This window comes from Hevea brasiliensis, chromosome 12, assembly GCF_030052815.1.
Source record: "Hevea brasiliensis isolate MT/VB/25A 57/8 chromosome 12, ASM3005281v1, whole genome shotgun sequence".
NCBI lineage: Eukaryota > Viridiplantae > Streptophyta > Magnoliopsida > Malpighiales > Euphorbiaceae > Hevea > Hevea brasiliensis.
In genome coordinates this window covers 2403459-2425941 of record NC_079504.1, presented here as the reverse complement: position 1 = coordinate 2425941, position 22483 = coordinate 2403459, and the positions used below count along the sequence as shown (strand labels likewise).

General features: G+C 32.4%; 3 protein-coding genes and 1 non-coding gene across 9 annotated transcripts; 2 read left to right on the top strand and 2 right to left on the bottom strand.

Annotated features, from left to right (window-relative positions):
* Positions 1 to 458: 458 nt before the first annotated feature.
* Positions 459 to 5071, top strand: LOC110649257 (26S proteasome regulatory subunit S10B homolog B). Of its 3 annotated transcripts, none has more exons than XR_002493737.2 (11): positions 459 to 649; positions 1332 to 1451; positions 1780 to 1916; positions 2076 to 2237; positions 2449 to 2535; positions 2634 to 2720; positions 2802 to 2939; positions 3751 to 3942; positions 4023 to 4121; positions 4297 to 4428; positions 4866 to 5071. XR_002493737.2 is itself a non-coding variant. In XM_021803757.2 (10 exons), exons 1-10 carry the CDS (start codon positions 544 to 546, stop codon positions 4369 to 4371), a joined length of 1203 nt encoding a protein of 400 aa, XP_021659449.1. In that variant the 5' UTR covers positions 459 to 543; the 3' UTR covers positions 4372 to 4629. The 3 variants fall into 3 exon arrangements, 1 of the variants encoding a protein (XP_021659449.1); XR_002493736.2 differs by having other exon boundaries at positions 4856 to 5071; XM_021803757.2 differs by lacking the exon at positions 4866 to 5071 and having other exon boundaries at positions 4297 to 4629.
* A 288-nt stretch (positions 5072 to 5359) lies between these two features.
* Positions 5360 to 12188, bottom strand: LOC110649255 (uncharacterized). Its single transcript, XM_021803753.2, has 5 exons — positions 11793 to 12188; positions 11558 to 11698; positions 6097 to 6216; positions 5684 to 5779; positions 5360 to 5600 (listed from the first exon to the last, which is right to left on the bottom strand). The coding sequence occupies exons 1-5, from the start codon at positions 12009 to 12011 to the stop codon at positions 5478 to 5480; spliced, it is 699 nt and encodes a 232-aa protein (XP_021659445.2). The 5' UTR covers positions 12012 to 12188; the 3' UTR covers positions 5360 to 5477.
* A 3954-nt stretch (positions 12189 to 16142) lies between these two features.
* Positions 16143 to 16226, top strand: TRNAL-CAA (transfer RNA leucine (anticodon CAA)). Its single transcript has one exon. It is a non-coding gene; the product is annotated as a tRNA-Leu (tRNA).
* Positions 16227 to 17163: 937 nt separating this feature from the next.
* On the bottom strand, positions 17164 to 22264 carry LOC110649256 (uncharacterized). Of its 4 annotated transcripts, none has more exons than XM_058130821.1 (6): positions 21819 to 22264; positions 20481 to 20530; positions 19988 to 20390; positions 18836 to 18867; positions 17741 to 18722; positions 17164 to 17632 (listed from the first exon to the last, which is right to left on the bottom strand). In XM_058130821.1, the coding sequence occupies exons 3-5, from the start codon at positions 20316 to 20318 to the stop codon at positions 17760 to 17762; spliced, it is 1326 nt and encodes a 441-aa protein (XP_057986804.1). In that variant the 5' UTR covers positions 20319 to 20390; positions 20481 to 20530; positions 21819 to 22264; the 3' UTR covers positions 17164 to 17632; positions 17741 to 17759. The 4 variants fall into 4 exon arrangements, with proteins under 4 accessions (XP_057986804.1, XP_021659447.2, XP_021659448.2 ...); XM_021803755.2 differs by having other exon boundaries at positions 17164 to 17629; XM_021803756.2 differs by having other exon boundaries at positions 17164 to 17618.
* Positions 22265 to 22483: the final 219 nt, after the last annotated feature.

The following is a 22483-nucleotide window of genomic DNA, read 5'->3' as shown; positions in this document are numbered from 1 at the left end:
TATTATTTTATTATTGTTATAATTATTAATTATTTATTTTTATTGTAAAAATATAAAAAATTTAATAACGTTTTTATCCGTTCTAAAATTCGCCACTTATTCATATTTTTATATAGAATTTATTATATTATATATAAATTATTGATTATAATTAAATTATTTTTTTATTTTATTAAATTATTTTTTATAAAATTTTATATTTAATTAAAATTAAATATAAATAAAATTAAAAATTTTAAATTTATATAAATGTTAAAATTAATTTAAATAATAAAAATATAATTATAATAATTTTAAAAAATAAAAAACATTTTTTAAAAAGCCGATATTCCCTCTCACATATAGATATATGTGTTTTAATTGAGCTAAATAAAGGACTAATTAATTAGGTTTGATAACTTACAGGACCTGATAGTAATTTACCCTTCGCAAATCCGACAACTCACATCTAGGTGACCCAACTCGCAAGTCAGTAGCGGTGGTTCATTAGGGGTTGCTACTTTAGGAAAATAAGGGAAGGAAAATCTAGTGCCAATTTGAACGATGAGCAGCAGCGACGGAGAAGATGCAGCACGGCGTCGTAATGCCGTAGCGGACTATCGCAAGAAGTTACTCCAGCACAAGGAGCTGGAATCCAGAGTACGAGCTGGTCAGTCGAGCAAATTACTAAAAAAACCTATATATCAGTTTTACAATTGCTTAATCGATCTGATATTACCTTGGTTTTATCTATTTCTATTGTTATTCCTTCAATTTTTGGGATCAATTATTTAGATTGGGTCGATTTAGCTTTACATATTATTGGAATATTTTGTCTATAAATGAAAAGGTTCCAAATTTCGTTCGTGTATGCTAATTCGGTTTCTACGGAATTTAGGTTTCGCAATTTTGAAAGCTGCAATTTCGAATAAATTGTCCTTTCTTTTAAAAGAATAAAGCGTCGTGACTTTAATGGGATGATAACTCAATTAGATTTCACTCGTGTAATATTAATTTTTCAATAAAAGAAGGAGCTAAAAATTTTTCATTTCAGGATATGCTCTGTAGGCACCTTAGTTGGGTTTTTACTTTTTAGTTTCATCATTGATTCACAAGGAACCATAACCATTATCAGATTATGCGTTCTGTTCTTATTGCTTTGTTGTTACAATGATGAAATGCTGGTTTCTTTACTTGTTTCTGTTCATTGATGATTAACTACATATGTTAAAAGACTGTGAATGGCCTTTGAAACTTGATCATATGTCATTGCTTTGGGAGTTGATAGTCATGGACTCATGGTGTGGTAAAAGTTTTTATGTGGTACTGAGTTGGAAATTATGTTCACGCAGTGAGGGAGAATTTGAGATCTGCTAAGAAAGAGTTCAATAAGACAGAGGATGATTTGAAGTCCCTTCAAAGTGTAGGGCAGATCATTGGAGAAGTTCTCCGACCTCTTGACAATGAGCGCTGTAAGTACTCCTGATTCTTGTATTTTCTGCTGGCCTTTTCTATATATGTGCAATTTCTGGTTGTATTGTATGTTTCAAATTGCTGAGAATTGGGAATAGTTTCTTAAATAGGATTCTTCATGATTCCTCAAACTATGTTGATTTTCAGCTGGATTTTTTTTACAGTCATCTCTTGTGGATACGGTTCAAATTGCACAATTTTTGCTTTTTAATCCTTTGATTCCATCTGCTCATTTTTACCCCGACTTCCTTTGTTTTGTTTATGTGGCTTTAAGAGATAGTTGATGATCAAGGAGTAATGGTTGCTTCTATTTCTTTAATGTTTCAGTAATTGTTAAAGCAAGCAGTGGCCCTCGATATGTGGTTGGCTGCCGCAGTAAGGTTGATAAGGAAAAATTGACTGCCGGAACTAGGGTGGTTCTTGACATGACAACGCTCACAATCATGCGGGCTCTTCCACGTGAAGTAAGTTATTATGATCCTTTCTTTCGAGCATCATTGAAAGCCTGAAAGCATAATAAACAATGCCATTTGCTTTTCTACTAGCTGTCGCTCTAATTGAATTTCTTGTTCATTATCACATCACACATAATGTGTGTTATTGTGTGTGCCTCGGGCTGGCAGGTAGATCCGGTCGTTTATAATATGCTTCATGAGGATCCTGGTAATGTGAGCTACTCAGCTGTGGGTGGTTTATCTGATCAAATCAGAGAATTGAGGGAATCCATTGAGCTACCTCTTATGAACCCTGAGCTTTTCCTTAGAGTGGGGATTAAACCTCCGAAGGTGATCATGCGGTTTTTTATTTTAGTGTCTCATCAAAGTTGAAATTCTTTTAGAAGTTGTTCGAAGAAATTCTATTTGCTCAAAAAATTTCCCTTTCCTTTTTATTCTTTTCCCCCTATTTTCCTTTGTTGCTTCCTTTAAACCTATTAGTTATTTGTCCCATTTGAATGAAGTTATTTAATGTTCTTTTCAAATTTAAATTTTGTTTCAGGGTGTCCTTCTTTATGGACCTCCTGGTACTGGAAAGACATTACTGGCTCGGGCTATTGCAAGTAACATAGATGCCAACTTTTTGAAGGTCAGTTTTTGTTTTCTCTAATCAGCTTTTTGTCTTTTACATTCTATTGCTTGCAGTTGGTTCCCTTGGTTAACGTATACTTTTAAATTTGAAAAAAGGTTGTTTCAAGTGCCATTATCGACAAATACATTGGAGAAAGTGCTAGGTTGATACGAGAAATGTTTGGATATGCTCGAGATCACCAAGTACGAGTCTTGGATTTTGGATTTGTTTTCCTACGGAATTCATACCTCAACTTATATTACTAATTTCTTTTGTTTGTCTAGCCCTGCATCATTTTCATGGATGAGATTGATGCCATTGGTGGACGCCGTTTTAGTGAAGGAACGAGTGCTGATCGTGAAATTCAAAGAACGCTGATGGAGTTACTTAATCAGCTTGATGGATTTGACCAGCTTGGGAAGGTATTTTAATTATGATTACATACCACATGCCAATTCATATTTTTTTTTCAAAGCCCAAAGGATTGTTTTCGGAATGATGCCTTGGGTTTTTTCTACTGATCATTTTTACATGGTCATGTAAGGGTTCAACTCAACTCAACTTAACTAAACATTTATCCCAAAAATTTGGGGTCGGCTATATAGATTTTCTTTCTCCATTCTAAACGATTTTGGGTTAAATCATCGGAAATGTGTAATGCTTCTAGGTCATGTTGTACTACTCTCCTCCAAGTCAGTTTAAGTCTACCTCTTCTTTTCTTTCTATCCTCTAACTTAATGTGCTCTACTTGTCTAACTGGAGCCTCCGTATGTCTACGCTTCACATGACGAAACCACCTCAATCTCTCTTCTCTCAACTTATTCTTAATTGGCACCACTATTACCTTTGACTTTATCTAGGCTAGTATGACCACTCATCCACCTTAACATTCTCATCTCCGCAACTCTTATTTTGGGCACATACGACTCCTTCAGTGCCCAACACTCATTGCCATATAATATAGCTGGTCGTATGGCTGTTGGGCATTTACTGGAACACTATGGCATGTTCTTCACATGTGACCGTTAAAATTGGAGTTTTAAAACCCTGCTGAAATCTGTGTGCTTGGGTGCCTAACCTTAAAATTGAATTTCTAAAAGCTTTCTAAAATTGGATTTTTACTGTTGACATTATGGACCTATAACCAGTGTTTAGCTCTGCAGCTTATATATTATTATCATGCAAGTGTACGTGACTTCAAGAAAACATAATTCATCCTATTGCATAATGCAGGTTAAAATGATAATGGCAACAAACAGACCTGATGTTCTCGATCCTGCACTTCTTCGTCCTGGGCGATTAGACAGGAAGATAGAAATTCCACTGCCAAACGAACAATCAAGAATGGAAATTCTTAAAATTCATGCTGCTGGCATTGCCAAGCATGGGGAGATCGACTATGAGGCTGTTGTGAAACTTGCAGAGGTGAGCTAAACGGTGGTTATCTTTGTTTTATGCATTTATTGCCTTATTTTAATGACTGTTGTCTGTTGCAACTATCGTAGGGTTTTAATGGAGCTGATCTCCGCAATGTTTGCACCGAAGCAGGAATGTCAGCAATCCGAGCTGAACGTGATTATGTCATCCATGAAGATTTTATGAAGGTATTTTATGTTCTTAGCACAATGTACTTTAACAATGGACCTTATCTCGCAAACCAAGCACAAATGTGTTATTTTGCCTTGATATTAATACAAACAAGAAAATAACAGTTTATGTGGTCTGTCCAATTTATAATTTGCGGGATGTGTTTAATCTTATTTTGCTATAATACCACAGGCTGTCAGGAAGCTTAACGAAGCAAAGAAACTTGAATCAAGTGCACATTATAATGCTGATTTTGGGAAGGACTAGAATCTCGCTTGCGTTGCCATGGAGATGGAGGCAGTGCATTTATTTCAAAAATATATGGTGCATTGTTTGTTTTTTGGCCATGACAAACAATATTATCACAGTTTATGGATTTCACTCTTCAAGTTTTCAAATATTCTACTTCATCGGTCTTTTGAACATGTTGAAAATGAATTTCACTTGTTTCTTTCTAGATGACATATTTGTAGTTATTCATAGGATTCTACATGGCTTTTCTAATTCCTATGCCTATATTCTTCAGTGGTTGTTTTGAAGCATGGCAGTGATAGAACTGCCACCATCAAGCTATCATTGTGAATTCTGTATTTACTTTGCTTTTAATTTCGTACTTTTAAAATGAGAGTACGCTACCTTCGCTGTCAAAAATTAATCGCAAAATACACAGAAAAAGATATCAGGAAGTGTTTTTTGTTTTGATAATGAAGATTAATTTTCCGCTAAAACTATGTTTTGTCTCCATTGCAAGGGGGGCGTAGCTATTTCTCCCAGCATTCTGTTAACCAAATTTAGAACAGAGACTCAAATGAAGATGGGAAAAGGGATAAGATGGGAGATTCAAAGTTGGTCTTGGATTTTGCTTTTGTTTGAAAATTACCCTTCATTTGTCCATGGAAAACCTGTACTACATAAAAGTAGTAATTTTAAAGTCTTTGCTATTTTGGCCTGTAGCCAATTTCACCTACGGTTATAAATAACTAATTTAATCATATTATATATATATATATATATATATATATATATATATAATTATTTATTTCAATTTATTTTTTTATTACCATCATCAATTAATAATCGTCAATACCATTATTGCAGTTATTATTATTATTATTATATCGCTTGACGATCATAATCATTACTTTGCATCATCCGTCATTGTAATATTGTCACTCTTTATTAGTATTATTATAAATTAATTAAATATTTAAATAATTATATCAACATATTATATTATATTATATCATATCATATATTTTATTATATAATTAATTAAATCGTATTGATTCTTATCATTCTCGCAACTCAATCTCAAAGGAAATTGAAGTACTATCGACTTAAACTTTATAGATGCACATGAATTTTGCACAGGCCTAATTCAATTTTTCAGCTTTGTTGGCCGTGGTTTTGGTTTTGTTGGCGAGCTTGTATTTCACCATTCTCACAATCTTGTAGAACCAGAAAGCACTGACCAGCTGTAATCCGACCGCCATTACCTAAACAACATTCCCAATCCATTAATACAACATTTTCTGAATTTTAAAAGAAAAAAAAAAAAAAGACCAAACTTAACAATTACCTTAATAATAAGTGGATTATCAGCTTTCAGTGTCACGTAAGCAAGGTAAGGCCCACCAACCATTCTCGCACAGGTGAATATTAGTGCGAATGAGATCTGCAATATAATAAGATTTAGATCTAATCAAGATTCTTAATTAATTTTTTTTAACTAAGATTTAATTAATTACATAATTTCATGTATGATTTTTCTCCACCTCATTAATTAAACTTTGACTTTAAACTATATCAGATGATGTATATAAATCTCCTAATCTTTGCATATATATATATATATATATATATATATATATATATATATATATATATATATATATATATTCTAACGGCTATCAGATTTTGAATCATAGTGAAACTTAATCATTGACCATTAAGACTAATACATTAAAATGAGAGCGTAGAGAGAGAACTTACATCGGCTGCCAAATTAAGGGCAGTGTCCCTGTAACCAAGATCCTTAAGAAGCTCCCTTAAGTGGAGGAAAGGGCTTGACATCTCTGTTATCCACACTGCCGTAACCAGCTCTGATCCACACTACACCAGAGAGTTACCCATCAGTCACCACCAGCATCATTTTTGGAAAGTTGGAACAAGTTGTTTTTGGCTTGAAATCAATAAAATTGTATATTATTACAACTAAAAACTTACACACATTAAAAAGTTAAAAAAATCAAAAGTTAAATATTGTTTTCATAAATTTTAATTTTTGAAAAAGTAATTATTAACTACTCCCCAAAGGTAACATTTAATATCTCAAAAAAGGTAAAAATATTAATAAAGTAAAAATATTAATAAAGTGATGTACTCTCGATCTAAATAAGGGTAATAATTTGGCATAAGTGGGACATTCTTGACGACCTGTTAATTAAATCTCCATTTAGGGACGGAGATTGTAATTTGGCATATGCGGCGTCTTACCATAAAGAGAAAAAGAAATGGTTTACCTAACTGTGTGCTACATTAATTTCAAAAAAAAAAAAACCTAAATCAATAAAAAAAATATATAATAAGTAATGATGGGAACACTTTTTTTATTAATTAATATTCAATTTTATTAGAAAACATTTTAGAAGTAACAATTCTGTATATACAAGTTCATCATCTTATTAAGAATGGAAACCCATTTTCTTATTGGTTAGAGTTCAATTTTATTAGAAAAATCTTCAGGAGTAATAATTCTGAATACATTAGATATTAACTAGAATTCAGCTCTGGTGGAGAAAAGGGGAGGGGGGGTGTGTTGTTGAGGCAGTGGGTGTAGAATAGGCTTTGAGGCGTGATGAATCACTATCTTTAAGGTATTAATTGCCCCTACTAGATTGCTGCAAGGTTATGGCAATATACCTCCAGTATACAACAAAGCCTGAAATCTGCGAACAGCAACTCCTGAAGATTTCCCTTAAGAACTCTTTATATGAACTGAATTTAGAGAGACTAGAAAAAAAGAAGAAAAGAAGTAGAAATAGTATATATCTGGATTGAAAAACTCATCCATATTTATAAAGAATGAAAAGTCATGGAACCTTTTCTAGATAGACACATCTGTTTATCTTGTGTAATAGACATGTCTGTTTATTAAAAGATACCTATACAAATAGCTGTGACTGTTTGTATAGAATAGACATGTCTTTTTATTAAAAGATACCTATACAAATAGTTATGACTGTTTGTATAGACATACCTGTTTATTAACAGACATCTATATAAATAGTTATGACTTTTTATATAGAATAGATATATCTGTTTATTAACAAACACTTATACAAACAGTTATTACTGTTTGTATAGAATTAACATGTCTATTTATTAACAGATATATCTACTTGTTAATAAACACATCTGTTCATAATTTATTTACGAAAATTATAATATGATAATTATTTTATTTCACACATATACGTGTCAAGTGCCATAATAGAATAATATATATTGAATTATATATATATAATTCTATACATATTTCACCCTTGACATTCCTTTTCTTTCTCTCTATACTATCTAACATACAAGTTATTTATAACAATCCCTCGCTTAGCTTGTATTGTTAGATTCCATTGTTTTATGCATAATGAAAAGTATCTTTCGATTTAAACTTTTCCTTAGTCTCAGTACTTCAAAGTTTTAAAGAAATCATGATGGTTTTAGCTTAAACCTAGATTCCTATTAAATAGAACCGGAAATACTACACACACGAATCAATTAGTTCGACTTAAAAAGTTCACCACTTCCTATGTTCATATAGGTGAAGTTTCTTTTGTATTAATATTAAACTTCATTAAGAATATAAATACTCATCCTCATTCCATTACCTTAGTACACTAAGTACTTAATTACAATATTTACTAATGACTTGTTATTACCCTTTAAACTTTATTTAGTAATAATACTATAAAGTAGGGTTCCCATCAGTAGTAAATTTAATGGAATATTCTAAATCCTAATCAGCACATGTACTTATGATCATAACTCTCGAGAGCCCTTTTATTAAAGGATTTGCTAGATTATTATAGGATTTAACATAACATGGTAATAACACCATTAGAGACTAATTGTCTTACATTTTCATGTCTTAAGCTTATATGTATATACTTTCAATTGTATATTTTACTATAAGCTTGAGCCATCATTATTTTGACTATCACAATATAAAGAAATAGATGGCACAGGTTGTGGCCACAACTTAATATCCGGTAATAAGTTTTTTCAGCCATTCTGCTTCTTTACCAACATTTTTCAAAGTTATAAATTCGGATTCCACCGTAGAATGAGTTATACAAGTTTGTTTCTTTGATGCCCAAGAAATAAAACCTCCACCTAAAGTGGACACCCAACCAAAGGCTGACTTATTATCTGTAGTACTACTTATCCAATTGGCATTTGTATAACCCTAGGATCTCCACCATATTTGTTTCACTAGTCAACCATATAATCACATGTTTATAACATGAACTACATAAATAATTCAAAGTTTAGATTTATACCTTATTTGTAGAAATAAATTACTCTATAACTTGTTTAAAATGAGAGTATCCAACAATAAAGAACCAAACTAAACTTTCACATACACACAAATGCATACTTATTTGTCCTTTTGTCACTTCTTACAAATGACTTGTAAGGCTCTTATGTTTACTACTCAAAATGTATCAACCGTTTGGCCAATAAATTCATCTCTTCATACATGTAACTATTAAGAAGAATTGCATCTTTTTATTTAGTTACATCTTTTGGCCAAGAGACACAACTATTTACATTAATACAACTCTTTATATAGTTTTAGCACATTTGGAAATTTATCACAGAATAATCTATAGTTTACAATTCTTTTTTTTTTAATATCAAAAAACCCTTGAAATTTCTTTCCAGTATTTCACACTAATATTACTAGTATAACTTGATAATTTAAATACTGCGAAAGCAATATCAGGTCTAGTGCAATACATAGCATAAATTAAGCTATCAATAGCATTAGTATACTCAATTTGAGTAATTATTCTACCAAAATTTCTAGTCAATTTGCAATAAATACATATGAAGTATTTGCTTCCCTCAATATAATGAAATTGATAAAGAGTAAAACCCCCACTATGTTACAGCTAGGTAGTTTAGGCAGATCCCTCAAGGATAATAACCAAAATATAAATCTAGACAGTAATTTTAAAATTCTTCCAAGAATAAATTAAAGAATAATAATATTGATTGTAGTTAAAAATGAAGAGAAGAGAAAAAAAAAAAAGAAAAGTTAATAGATTTTTGTTCCAAACTACTATTTATAAAGCATTTGCATCTCTTCAAACATATACAATAATTCACTTTGTATTTATTAGAATAATTATATCTGTTCACTTACACCTTTTAGAATAGATATAACAGATCACTTCGTATCTCTTATAATAATTACATCTATTCTCTTATACCTTTTACAACAGATATAATTGTTCACTTTGTATCTCTTAGAATAATTACATCTGTTCACTTTTTCTTAGAATAATTACATCTGTTCACTTATACCTTTTACAACAGATACAACTGTTCACTTTGTATCTCTTAGAATAATTACATCTGTTCACTTATACCTCTTAGAACATATACAACCGTTCACTTATACCTCTTAGAACAGATACAACCATTCACTTATACCTTTTAGAACATATACAACCATTCACTTTGTATCTCTTAGAATAATTATATTTGTTCATTTACACCTTTTAAAACAGATATAATTATCGGTAATAAATAGTTCATTTTGATATCTTTTAATGAATAGACATAACTCTTTTGAAATAAAATAAATTTTTCTATCACTAATATTTTAACAATATCCCCACCTAGTTAGTGATAGACACAATCAATATGAATTAGGATTTATGCATATAAAAAGTGTTTTTCTACTTATGCATATAAATCTTATTATCTTCTTTAACACATTCACCATGAGCTTTAGCATAACAATATAACCTTATATTTCTTCTAATTATAAGCATGTCATCAACATAAATTAAATTATCACATAAAAAACTTTTAATGTGTATGTATTTCTGAATCTATTTAAGAAAAAAGTCGTATGTGGCATACAGTAATTTCTTCCTATAATCATTCAAACTATAAGTATGATGTGCTATTATTCCTCCTAATTGCAATGATTTAGAAACTACCACTTTCAAATCCTTAAACTTTGAAACAAAGATATGCAACTCATGGACTTATCCATAACAAGCATATTATCAAGTATTTAGAATTCAAAATATTTCATAATGAGAAATTTATCCATACCTTTTTTTTTGTATTATATTCGATTTCTAATGAATTCCAGATTTCATTTAGAGACTTGACAGAAGTAAACAAATCTTATGGCCTATCTGATGAGTTATTGAGAATATGACCTTGGCATGTCAATTCATCTTCTTTTCTTGATATGCTTTCACCTTCTTAGTGAACATAATTTTTTTCCTTAAAATGATCAAGTTTCACGAACTCTTGATTCATCACGAAAATAGCCTTAGACTCTATTGCGATTAATACCTTAAAATTGTTGAGGCAGTGGGTGTAGAATAGGCTTTGAGGCGTGATGAATCACTATCTTTAAGGTATTAATTGCCCCCACTAGATTGCTGCAAGGTTATGGCAATATACCTCCATGATACAACAAAGCCTGAAATCTGCAGACAGCAACTCCTGAAGATTTCTCTTAAGAACTCTTTATATGAACTGAATTTAGAGAGACTAGAAGAAAAGAAGAAGAAGAAGTAGAAGTAGTGTATATTTAGATTGAAAAACTCATCCATATTTATAAAAAATAAAAAGTCATGGAACCTTTTCTAGATAGACATATTTGTTTATCTTTAATAGATACAATTGTTTGTGTAATAGACATGTCTGTTTATTAAAAGACACCTATACAAATAGCTGTGATTGTTTGTATAGAATAGACATGTCTTTTTATTAAAAGATACCTATGCAAATAGTTATGACTGTTTGTATAGACATACCTGTTTATTAACAGACACCTATATAAATAGTTATGACTTTTTATATAGAATAAACATATCTGTTTATTAACAGACATTTATATAAATAGTTATTACTGTTTGTATAGAATTAACATGTCTGTTTATTAACAGACATATCTACTTGTTAATAAACACATCTGTTCATAATTTATTTACGAAAATTATAATATGATAATTATTTTATTTCACACATATACGTGTCAAGTGCCATAATAGAATAATATATATTGAATTATATATATATAATTCTATACATATTTCACTCTTGACATTCCTTCACTTTTTTATATTTTAACAATATAAGAATTCTTTCTCTCTATACTATCTTACATATAAGCTATTTATAACAGACGCGGTTAAGTTACCTTTTGATAGGCAAGGCCAGCTCCCAATCCAACAATGCTAACCAAATGGTGAATTGTATTGTCCAGATTGAATCGCTTGTCGAAGACGCAACATATCAGATCATATATCAGGTAAGAAACGCTCACTGCCAGCGTTCGCATCTGCTCCATTCGGCAACAGTTAATTCATAACTCCAAAGAGATCTCGAAATCTAAAGCATTGCTCAAAAGAAGAAGCAAAAAAAAAAAAAAAAACCTGATTGGGTGAAGGTTTTGAAGCCAAAGGACATGCTGGGCACCTCCAATCTTCAACTGAGAGAAAAGCTAATGTCACAGCTAAAATGGCATGGATTGAAGAAACCAGGCGATTGCAGAACTCGAAAGAATAGTTTGGCAGCAACTTTCTGGTCAACACAAATGCTATTGCCCATGAAATCGCTCCCACGATTATTATATTCCAAACATAGTTTTCCATTTACTGTTCGCGATCAACCCAATTCTTGTGAAAGCAAATCAATACTACAAGCGAAAGAAGTCAATAAAATAATGGATGGGTTGTATCTATGAACGATGATTCGAATAAAATTGAAGATGAGCCTGTATACAGGGCAGCAATGATATGGAAAGGCTTCTTCTGGTTGTAGATGGTGTTTAATTGAATCTAGTTGAACAACATTTATTTTGTGTCCAAGGATTTAGGTGGAAGTTAAGTTAATCGTTTTAATTATTTTTTTAATTTAATGAAGATTAAATGAGCACATAGTAAGGTTATACGACTTCCTTTCTTAGAAAATTTTCATAATAAACAATAATTAAAGCTTGATAAACGTTGTAATAGACAAATGAAGGGATTTAAACTTGAAATATTTATATTTTATATTTTTTTTTAAATATTAATTAAGACTCATTTATTTTATAAAAGTTAATTTATATATAAAAAATATATTTTATTATTTAATTACAATATTAAATTAATGATATGTGTTTATCTATATAACTGTTTTCATATTTTAACATGATTATTAAAATTTATAAAATAAAAAATAACTTAATTTTTTTATTAAAAATATTTTTTATTAACATATTTTTTTAAATACTCTAAACATAAAAAAATATTTTTAAAAAAATATTTTTCATAAAATATACATAACTTAAATTATTCATTTAATTATTTTTTTTTTTGCTTTAGATTTCACTGTAATATTTTGTCTTGGTCAACATGGCATTCAATATCAATTAAAAGAATAATTATCCTTATCCTTGAGTTAATTAAGTTGATCATCTCCAAATTCTCAATGGTTTTGTCAATGCAACAAGTCATTTGTAATACAAATCCAGAATTTATAAGCTTTGTTTGGATGGAAGATAGAATATTTGTTCATATCCACTTTATAGCGATTTATCTTTTAAAAATTTTCTATTTTATTGAAGAATATTTCAAATGTAAAGTCTTTTTTTTTTTATAACATTTGCTATGAACACAATTGGCTACGTCATTTTCAATTGGTTTCTTGTGATTTTCAGCCAGAACAAAGCAGGAGTTGCGAGGGAAAATATGATCGTGATGGATGGTGACAACTCGAATGACCCATAATTGATGACTGGAGGGGCCAGAAATTTAGTCAGTGGGGGTAATTTTTTTTATTTACAAAATATTATTCCATAAATAAATATTCTTAATATAGCATACTATATAACAATTGGAATTAATTTTCATTTTACAAAATTGCATCTTCAAAAATAAATTTATTATAATCTTATCAAAAATAAACAAAAATTATCAATGGGTTAATAAGAGTAGTTAAGGATTCTGTATCTTTCAATTAAGGTCGAATATTCAATCCTTAAAAATAATCGCCACTGAGAATATTTTACTCCTATAATGACTTTCTCCGGTGCAAATAGTCTAATCCAATCGGTATACTTGTGATTTATTTAAAAATTTTAATTATATATCTCTAATTATATATTAGATAAGGTAATACTCATAATTTTTAAATTAATTATTTTATGATTAGATATTAATATTTTATTTTATTTAAATATTAAGAAATTATTTGAAATTTTTCGAATTTTTGAAATCGGGTTCAATTTTTTAAAAATATAAAACTTTGATAATTTTTAAAAATTTATTTAAAGACCACGTGGCAAAACTAAAAATATATTTAGACTATGAATTTTTCTGAGTTTTCTGAAATTTTTTCGAAATTTTTAGGTCTCGTTTTCAGTCCCAAAGCATAGTCAAAATTTAATTTTGGGTACTCTGAATCGAACTGGCCGAATCAAATCGGATCGGATTGGACCGGTCGAATCAGACCGACCCTTTTTCCCTTATTCTTTTCTTCCCTGCGTGCCCCTGACACCCCCATTTTCCTTCCCTTTTTCTCTCTCCTCCCTCCTCCCCTCACCTACCAACCACCGCCCCTCCCTGCCCAGCTCGCTGGCGCACCTCCAGCACCCTTCCCCGCCACCAGCCGACGCTCCAAGCCACCAGAAAACGTCTCAAAAACTTCCCTTATGCACCGCGCGATGTTTCACTTTCCCGACCAAAATTCGATCGATCCGGCCACCAATCAGACCGGGTCTTGTTCCAAAACACATTTACACCTCGAGAGCTTTCCATAGACACCAAGAACACAAAAATCCATCTAGCAGTTTGTCCAATTTTTGCTCAAAAAATTTTAGCCCATTTTGACTTTCGAGCTAGATTTCTCGAAAACCATAAACCCAATAAAAAAATCCGAGAGTACCGGAGTGCTCCACTCATCGAGAGCTTTGCGGCAATACCCATTTCAAATTTTTTAACACCGTTTTCTGATAGGTCCTGCGAAACTTCGCAGTATTTTTCTGAGCATTAAATGAGTTTAAAAATTTTCGTAAAAATTATATGATAAATCCCGTGTTGTGGGCTTCGCGTAGGTATATTCAATTCGCGGAAATTCGCCGGTTGCTCAGGTCTGCAATTTTGAGCTAGGCAGACAGACTACGGGGAAAGCTTTAGAATCGGGTTGCGAGTATAGGCTACCCCACCATTTTCAGACGTCTCGAACGCATCTCTAGAGTCGGAATTGGCATTTGTAAACCCGAACCCTACATTTTCTTAATTATCTAGTGCCTGATTTTGATTAAAAATCTATAAAATATTAGTGGTAGGTTAGAAAAATATAATTCATTTTGCATTAGCTTAATAATATTGCTAAGGACCGCGGGGCAAAGTTTTAAAATTTTTAAAACTCATTTGGATAGTATTTGCAAAAAGGGGTAATTGTGGGGACTAAATTGTAATTTTTTAAATTATGGTTGTTGACTGTTGGATGGGCCCAGGAGGGGCCATGTGATGTGATTGAGTTGTGGATGTATAACTTGTGGATACAGAAATGCATTTTGAACCCTTTTGCAGGTTGGGTAAGTTCCAGGTATAGGGGAGACTCTACTCGATTTTCGGCTCGACTTAGGGTGTCTTTGATCTTTTTCAAACTTGTATTGAGTTAAATATATTAAATAATTATAATAAAATTTGTCAGGTGAGCCGGGATAACCGTCCTCCTCCGTCCAGCCACCACAGTGACCTCGATTTAATTCTGTGAGTAAAATATTAATTTTAATTAGAATTTCAATATTATTCTATGTTCAAGTATGCCCATGTATCACTTATAAATACGTATCTACGTAGTTAAACGCTAGGCATGTCTTATATTACATTCTTAATTGATAAAGTGTCATGGATGTTGTTTGTAGTAATTTGGAGCTGTGTGCGTGTGTTGGTGTACGTGTAGTGTGTGGTATTGGATATGGACAAAACAGGTAGACACGACTTGAGAGACACTCGCTGGGACTCGGTCCTTTATTGGTAAGTCGGGGTAGGCATGGCTTGAGAGACACTCGCTGGCCCCCACATTTGGTTTATTAAGCGAAAGTCCGGCTTGAGAGACACTCACTGGCAGAGGTGGGATTAAAAGAGCTGTATAGGGGATCAGCTCCCATATATGTACTGTTTAAACATTATTGGGTGTGTGAATGCTCCAAATTGCCTTTTTACTGTTATGATGTAATTTGTATGAAATTTATGATGATGTTGCATTCCACTAATTAGAATGCATTAGCTTTAGATAGCTATAGAAATTGTTATTAAAATTGATATTTTACTTTCTGAGTCGAACGCTCACTCCTGTTCATCTTATTTTTTCAGACTATAGGAGGATTACTTGTTGTGACTAACCTACTCTTCTTCTTCACAGGTCAATTAGTAATATCTAATGTATTTTGTATAATTTAATCAAATTTTAGACTCCGCATGTGTTAGGAGTGTTTTAATTAGTTTAGGACTGTAATATATTTTTATATTAAATTTGTAAACCTATTAAATGCATGCATGACTGTATTAGATGAAGGAGCTGAACTCCCATTGAATTTTATGATATTATGAGTATACTTTTATGTCATTAAATCATGAGGAAAAGTGGAATGTGGCTTCTTGCTTGCATTTTGCAGTACTTTCGTGACCATGACATGGGCAAGTTTTCCAGTGGACATGGGTGTTGGGGATGATTCATTCATAATAATAAATTTTAGTAAATATTATTTTAATCAGGAGATAGACAACAATGTCAGGATGGCCGAGTGGTCTAAGGCGCCAGACTCAAGTTCTGGTCCTCGTGAGAGGGCGTGGGTTCAAATCCCACTTCTGACATTTCTACATTTTTTTAAAATTATTATTGATTATTTTCTGTTTTGGACTATAATTAACTACTAGAAAGGGTGGGTGTGTTCCTTTTTTTATTTTTTAAAAAATTGAAAACTGTTTATAATTTTTATTTTTAAATTTTTTTAAAGAATTTTTAAAATTTTTGTGTTAGAATAAATAAAAATACTCATATATTTCTTTTAAATATTTTAAGAAAACAAATTTTACAATTAAAAATAATATAACTATAATATTTCAATTTATTATATTTAAAATATTATAAAAAATCAAAGAATGATAAAAAATTAATCAATGATTTATCTTCAGAAAAGCAAAATAGAAATCATTATTGAGTTTAATTATTTAAATTAATTTTATTATTATAACTGTTAAATGATATAAATATGCTTATAAAAGTTCCATAAAAATTATAAAAAAAAAAATTGTTCTGCAGTATTGAATTAGCGGGCTCGTGGGCATAAAATAAAGTACTTGCGAGTGGCGACAAATAAATCCAAGTGAAAGCTTTTTTTTTTTTTTTCCTGTATTCCAAAAATAAACAAAATAAAAAGGAAAAAAAAAAACACAATACTAAACCCAACAAGTTTTCATATTTTTAGGGGAAAAAAAAACTGCAAACGAAAATATTCAGAACGAGAAAATTTACGGCTACCAGTAATAATTTTGACAAAAGAAAAAGCACAACTTAATATATTTGTAGTTTTAATTACTTTCCAGCAAAAAATCGAATCGTACTGCAATTGTCTAACTAATGAAATTTGAATTATTCAAATCAAAATAAATTATAAATAAAAAAAAATTGACAGTATTTAGCGAAAACAATAGTAGATTGCATATACAAATGGAATTTTCTTAGTTGGTTATCCACCAAAAATAATCGTCCACTGGATATGATACATAGCAGGCGTCATTCACATCACACTTGGGGGAGAAGAGACGATTTCATTTTTGTTAATTAGAATGGAATTCAAAATTGCACCCCACTCAATACCCACGATTGCCCTGTGAGGGTAATTATAACTACATCATCTACTGCAAATTAACCAATATTCTTGGGAGACACACCAGGTCACAAATATTTTCGCAGATTGAATTGACTGACGGCACATACAAGTGGCATACATTGTCAAAATTAATAAAAGTCCATCCCATGAAGACCGAGAACAAGGGCTCCACTGGCCAGAGGGTTCACGGTGGACTATCCTATTACTAAGATTGCGGTCGGATCAGCTGCTTTTTTTCCTATTTTCGGCAACCAAATAACGACAAATGAGTGAGGTGAAGGAGGAATCACTGGAGACAGCCAAGCATTTTGGCTGCCGGCCTGGGTGGGATTGCTCGCAACCCTTACATACAGCTTCACATTGATAATTATATCTCCAACATATCTGCTAAATCACAAAACAACTATAATTGATTAGCAAAAACAGCATATCTTAAGGAAGAAATCTTTCAAAATACTGGCATAGCAACCAAAATAATTAGGGACAAATTCTTACCTTGTTATAGTCAAAGAGCTCAATATTTGCGATATCTTGCCCAAAATCCTTTTTTCCTGCCAGAATCCTTCTCTGACAGGGACCTAGTCCATTTGGACCCAAATGAAAAATGCCGTCTCAAGAACGGCTTTGTGGAGGAGCTTGCTGCACTGGAACTAGGCTCCATCTTTGAAGCTCCTCCCCAGATGACATTTTTTTGGTAGTCAAAATCATCAGAATCACTGTCAAGATAACTATCTATAATACGGTTTCTTGAAATCTTATGGCTTCTGGCCTTCAATTCTGCTTCAGCTCTGAAACCCCTTTTGGACATCTTTGAGACTTGCTTCTCTCCTCCCATGCATATTGGGCAAGCTGGGTCATACCTGTCAACCTCCAGTGTCATGGTCTCCAAGCACTCGGCATGGTACACATGACCACATACCAGCACAGCAACTACTGAGAGCTCATTGCTGGCAAGAATTCTCTGGCTGCTCCAAGAAGATCTCTCTGTCAAGAACTTTGAACAAGCCCCACAAGTTTGAAGATCTAATGAAGGCGAACATGAAAACCTGCTACTGCATCCACTTACTTTGTTCCAACCATAGCCCAGGTGCTCACTGTCAAAAGACCACCTCTCCCTTTGTGAAGAAGCCACAAGCTCAGAAAAGGTTCGCATGGACCAACCATCAGAAGAACCACCATGGGATCCCACTGCTAAGTCATGGCTGCAAGTGGAGAGCACAAATGATGACCTTCCTTCAGATAAAGAGTAATTGTTTGGCGACTTCAATCCCATAATTTGACTATCAGAAATCTGCCTTAATAGCCGATGCCCAGGTGAACGCCGAGTCCTTCTTGAAGGGGTTGAGTTTGGGGGAAGTGGATGACCACAGGGAGGCAAAGGATTAGCTCCCGGTGTTGAAAATGATGAATGTACAGAAAATGAAAGCTTTGGGGCAGGTATCTCTGCAATATCAGGAGACTCTGAAGAGTTCTTTCCCTGAAGAGAATCAGAAAGAAGTCCAAGGATATTAAACCATAAATAGGAAGAAGAAAAAACACAAACAACGAAAACTACAATAATAAATTTCAATTCAACTAGTTCAATCTTACATTGACAGGGTAATTGTGTTCCATGGATAGGCCTGCATCAAGAATGCAAAAAGATATCACATACAACATAGAAAAAGGTGGACATCAAAGGACTGCATTTCAAACAGCATAACTAAGAACAGTTTGCAGCAAAATAAAAAAATATGGAAGGAAACCGGCAATCAGTTCACAACATGCTTGTGACAATTTCAGATGGTATAAACTAACAATTAACAGTAATTCAAAAGCAAAGCCTCACAATTATCACAAGAAAGTCACAACTACAAGAAAACCTGAAACGTTCACTTCAGATCAAAACAAGACTTACTTGATGACCTGGCACCACACACCAATCTGCCACAAGAGCAGTGGAATAACAGGAAGAGAAACGGTGTTTCCAGGTTTCAGTTTCACAATTGATGAACTTTTTACAATACAAATGGATATCTATAAACAAAAATTAAGCATCACCGTCACTAAAAAGATTCATGGAGAACATAGATAAGCTGAATGATTTCACATAAAGACAAGGGCAAAAATTCATATTGGAAATAGCAACAAACGGGCAATTATTCAAATCCAAAGGAGAACTAGAAAGTTTTCATACAAACATATTGACAAATAGAAATAAAAAATACTTTTTTTGAGACTGATGTGTCAAAAATTTTGGGTTTACATGGAATGGAAACATGATATTCCAAGCTTCAACTCAAAAGAATGTTGAATGCTAGCACTCCAAAATAATGAGGGCCAAAGTAGAGAATAAGAAATTTAGGGAAATGAGAAACCATAAATGTTATAAATTAACATTGAGCACTTTGTTATGTGTATATGGGTGGGCTTGAGCCGTATCAAGATACAAAATACGAATACAGAATAAGTACATAACATGTTTGAGCCATGAGTCCATGATTCAAAGAAATGGAAGTGTAGCATTCCAAGTACATGATGTATCTCTGTCAATTAATTTATGCATAATCATCTTGGGACGATTTTTCATGGATAACGAATCACCTGAAGAATAAAACTTATTCAGATGGAAAAAAACAAGGCATTTAGAATAAGACGCATTCATAATTCTGTCTATGTCAAAGGGGGATGATTTAACTCCACAAAAATTATATGAATTACTTAGCCTTAGAATGGAGTTAAGATAATAGTACAACAATTTACCTGAAGGTTGAGCTATAAGATTTGTTACAGTTCCTTCCTGTACAGGAGACTTTAGAGAGACGGGTGATCCAAAACTCTCATGCAGACTAACCTCATCAGAAAGATTACCTCTATCAGAGCCTAGCAGCCCCTTCACCTCCGCACTAACATCTCTGCTGAATCTATGAGAAGTTTGATATGGTGAATCATCAATTTCACCAGCCACACGCCTTCGATTTTCCCAATGGAAGCTCCATGTTGGAGAGCATCTGACATTCCTATGCAAAGTGTTACCTCCAGTTCTGTTGGGCAGGTCCTTTTCTCTTGCAGCAATACAGCAAGCTGACCCCATAGTCAGTCAAATAGAACAGAGACCACTTGACACCACAAACAAAACTCAAGAAGAAGCACTTAGCAGAGAATCCTGGTGAAAAGGTAAATGCACATAGCATTATCAGAATTTATTAACAAAAAATAGCTCCAAATAAAAGCAGGAAAAGAAATCAATACAAACCTCAAACTCAAACCATGTCTCCAAGTGAAGAGTCACACTATTACATCTTCCTAAAGAAAGAGGAAAAAGAAAATATTATAGACCCACAGTTGTGCAATCAAGTGTATCTCCAAACATAAAATAAATTAAAAACTCAATATAATTCATCCTTGTAAATGGCCAAAGCATATAGTATTCATATTCTCAACAATTTGGAGACTATCGTAAAATAGTCACTGTTAAAACATTTTGCATCAGAACTTCTAAACCTTGCACCTGTCTGAGTCACCTGACCCTTAACCACTGAAAATAAAGCTCAAAGATAATTTTGCATTGATCTTGGGAAGGCTTTCTCTCTTCTTACTAAGAGGCTCTAGTCAACAGGAAGCAAAACAAATAAATTCCAGCATCATTAATATAGACATTTATTACAGCTAGGTGAATATTTCTTACATGAATCCTAACTCCAGAGTTACTAGACATATAGCCTCCAATGGTAGTCAGATTTACTAGGCCTCGTTTCATATTAAGGTCAATATCATTTAATGAACCTTCGTAAGAGAAATCAATATTTAATGCTTAAAAAGATAATAAAATCTGGTCCATAAATACTGTTCCCGCTTCTCTGAATAAGATTTGAACTTATTCTTCTATGAAAAAAATGGTAATAGGGCACCATTGCACATAAATGTCTGTTGCCAAAGAAAAAGAACAAGGGTCACCATTTCACGAAAACCCTTCTACAAATTGTCAATCTGATTTACTGATACCATAGATATCACTACCACTACTACCACCATTTCAAAGAGCCCCACGGTTAATAAAGTAATCACTTAAGAGATCCAACAAACCCTCTAATTAATTCCCAGACAGCAAAGACCTAAATTGAGAATTCATTGATAATTACTTATTAAATGCATACGCATCCTATTATATGAATCAAAACATAACTATGTACTCTACAACCGAGTTAAACTTCTGCATTAATACATAATCTAGCAATTCTGTAATCATTTGCGGGGATAATGCGGAAACGAAAATCACTATCTAAATAAATCAGCACATATTTTTACACATAAAGGTATGTAGCTACTGGCCGACAGAAAGCGAATATAATTTTTTAATAATAACAACACATAAATATACAAAAAAAAAAAAAAAAACACAAAAATCAAATGAAACACCTTAAAATGCAAAAGAGCATTTATATTAAAAAAAAAACACATCGAACTAAAATCTGAGAAACAATGGAGAAGTACATCAATTCGTGATAAAATCAAACTAGGGTTTATGAACTAATTGTATAAAAAAAATAAAAAACACGAAAAAAAATATGAAAAAGAAGCAACAAATTCTCACCGCTGAAAAAAATAATATGAATTAGCGAAGTCAAACAGAACACAAGATAAGAGAGCGCTTCTTCTTCTTCTTCTTCTTCGTCGTCGTCGCGGTCACTGTACCTTATGAGAGAGAATAAAAATGGAAAAGGCCAGACAGAGTGGAATCAGACATTTAAACGCTGTGCAGCATAACGTCGCTAGGAGAGGCTCCGTTTCGTTTGGCGGCAGAGAGAACGGCCGATCGTTATAACGGAGCTGAGGAGGATGTGCGATTGAATTATAGTGAAGCCCACATGGGGAATTGTGCCACGCACCATAATCCGCTTTTTGCCCTCCTTTTTTCTTTACTTTTTGAGCCAAGTCGGTTCTTTGATCCTTGAAGGGCAAAAGGGTAAATGAAATGGGGTGTGAGTGGTGCTTTTTTATTCTCTACCGCGGGGAGTGCGCAGTCCGTGTGGTGTGCGCTTTTTCCAGGGCGAGTACAAAAGGCTGCAATAGCTTGACTTTTATTTTATTGAAGCCGGGGATTTATCTTAATAACTACGGGGAAAAAGGATTTCTTATGTGAATTTAATTAAAGACTTTATAATTGTTAAAATAATTTAAGTATTATTAAATTAAATTTCATTAATACTTTTTTATTTACAATATTTAAAATTGCTATCACAACTACAGTTAAATTTT

What these genes read in the sequence shown, in the direction of transcription:
- LOC110649255 (XM_021803753.2), bottom strand. Translation starts at nt 12,011, where the DNA reads ATGGAAAACTATGTTTGGAATATAATAATCGTGGGAGCGATTTCATGG. An exon ending in CAAAACCTTCACCCAATCAG is followed by an intron (nt 11,699 to 11,792) that starts GTTTTTTTTTTT and finishes CGAATGGAGCAG; the next exon opens with ATGCGAACGCTGGCAGTGAG. An exon ending in CCCTTAATTTGGCAGCCGAT is followed by an intron (nt 5,780 to 6,096) that starts GTAAGTTCTCTC and finishes ATTATATTGCAG; the next exon opens with ATCTCATTCGCACTAATATT.
- LOC110649256 (XM_058130821.1), bottom strand. Translation starts at nt 20,318, where the DNA reads ATGGGGTCAGCTTGCTGTATTGCTGCAAGAGAAAAGGACCTGCCCAAC. An exon ending in TCTTATAGCTCAACCTTCAG is followed by an intron (nt 18,868 to 19,987) that starts GTAAATTGTTGT and finishes TTCTTGATGCAG; the next exon opens with GCCTATCCATGGAACACAAT. An exon ending in AACACAATTACCCTGTCAAT is followed by an intron (nt 18,723 to 18,835) that starts GTAAGATTGAAC and finishes GATTCTCTTCAG; the next exon opens with GGAAAGAACTCTTCAGAGTC.
- LOC110649257 (XM_021803757.2), top strand. Translation starts at nt 544, where the DNA reads ATGAGCAGCAGCGACGGAGAAGATGCAGCACGGCGTCGTAATGCCGTA. An exon ending in GGAATCCAGAGTACGAGCTG is followed by an intron (nt 650 to 1,331) that starts GTCAGTCGAGCA and finishes ATGTTCACGCAG; the next exon opens with TGAGGGAGAATTTGAGATCT. An exon ending in GATATGCTCGAGATCACCAA is followed by an intron (nt 2,721 to 2,801) that starts GTACGAGTCTTG and finishes TTGTTTGTCTAG; the next exon opens with CCCTGCATCATTTTCATGGA.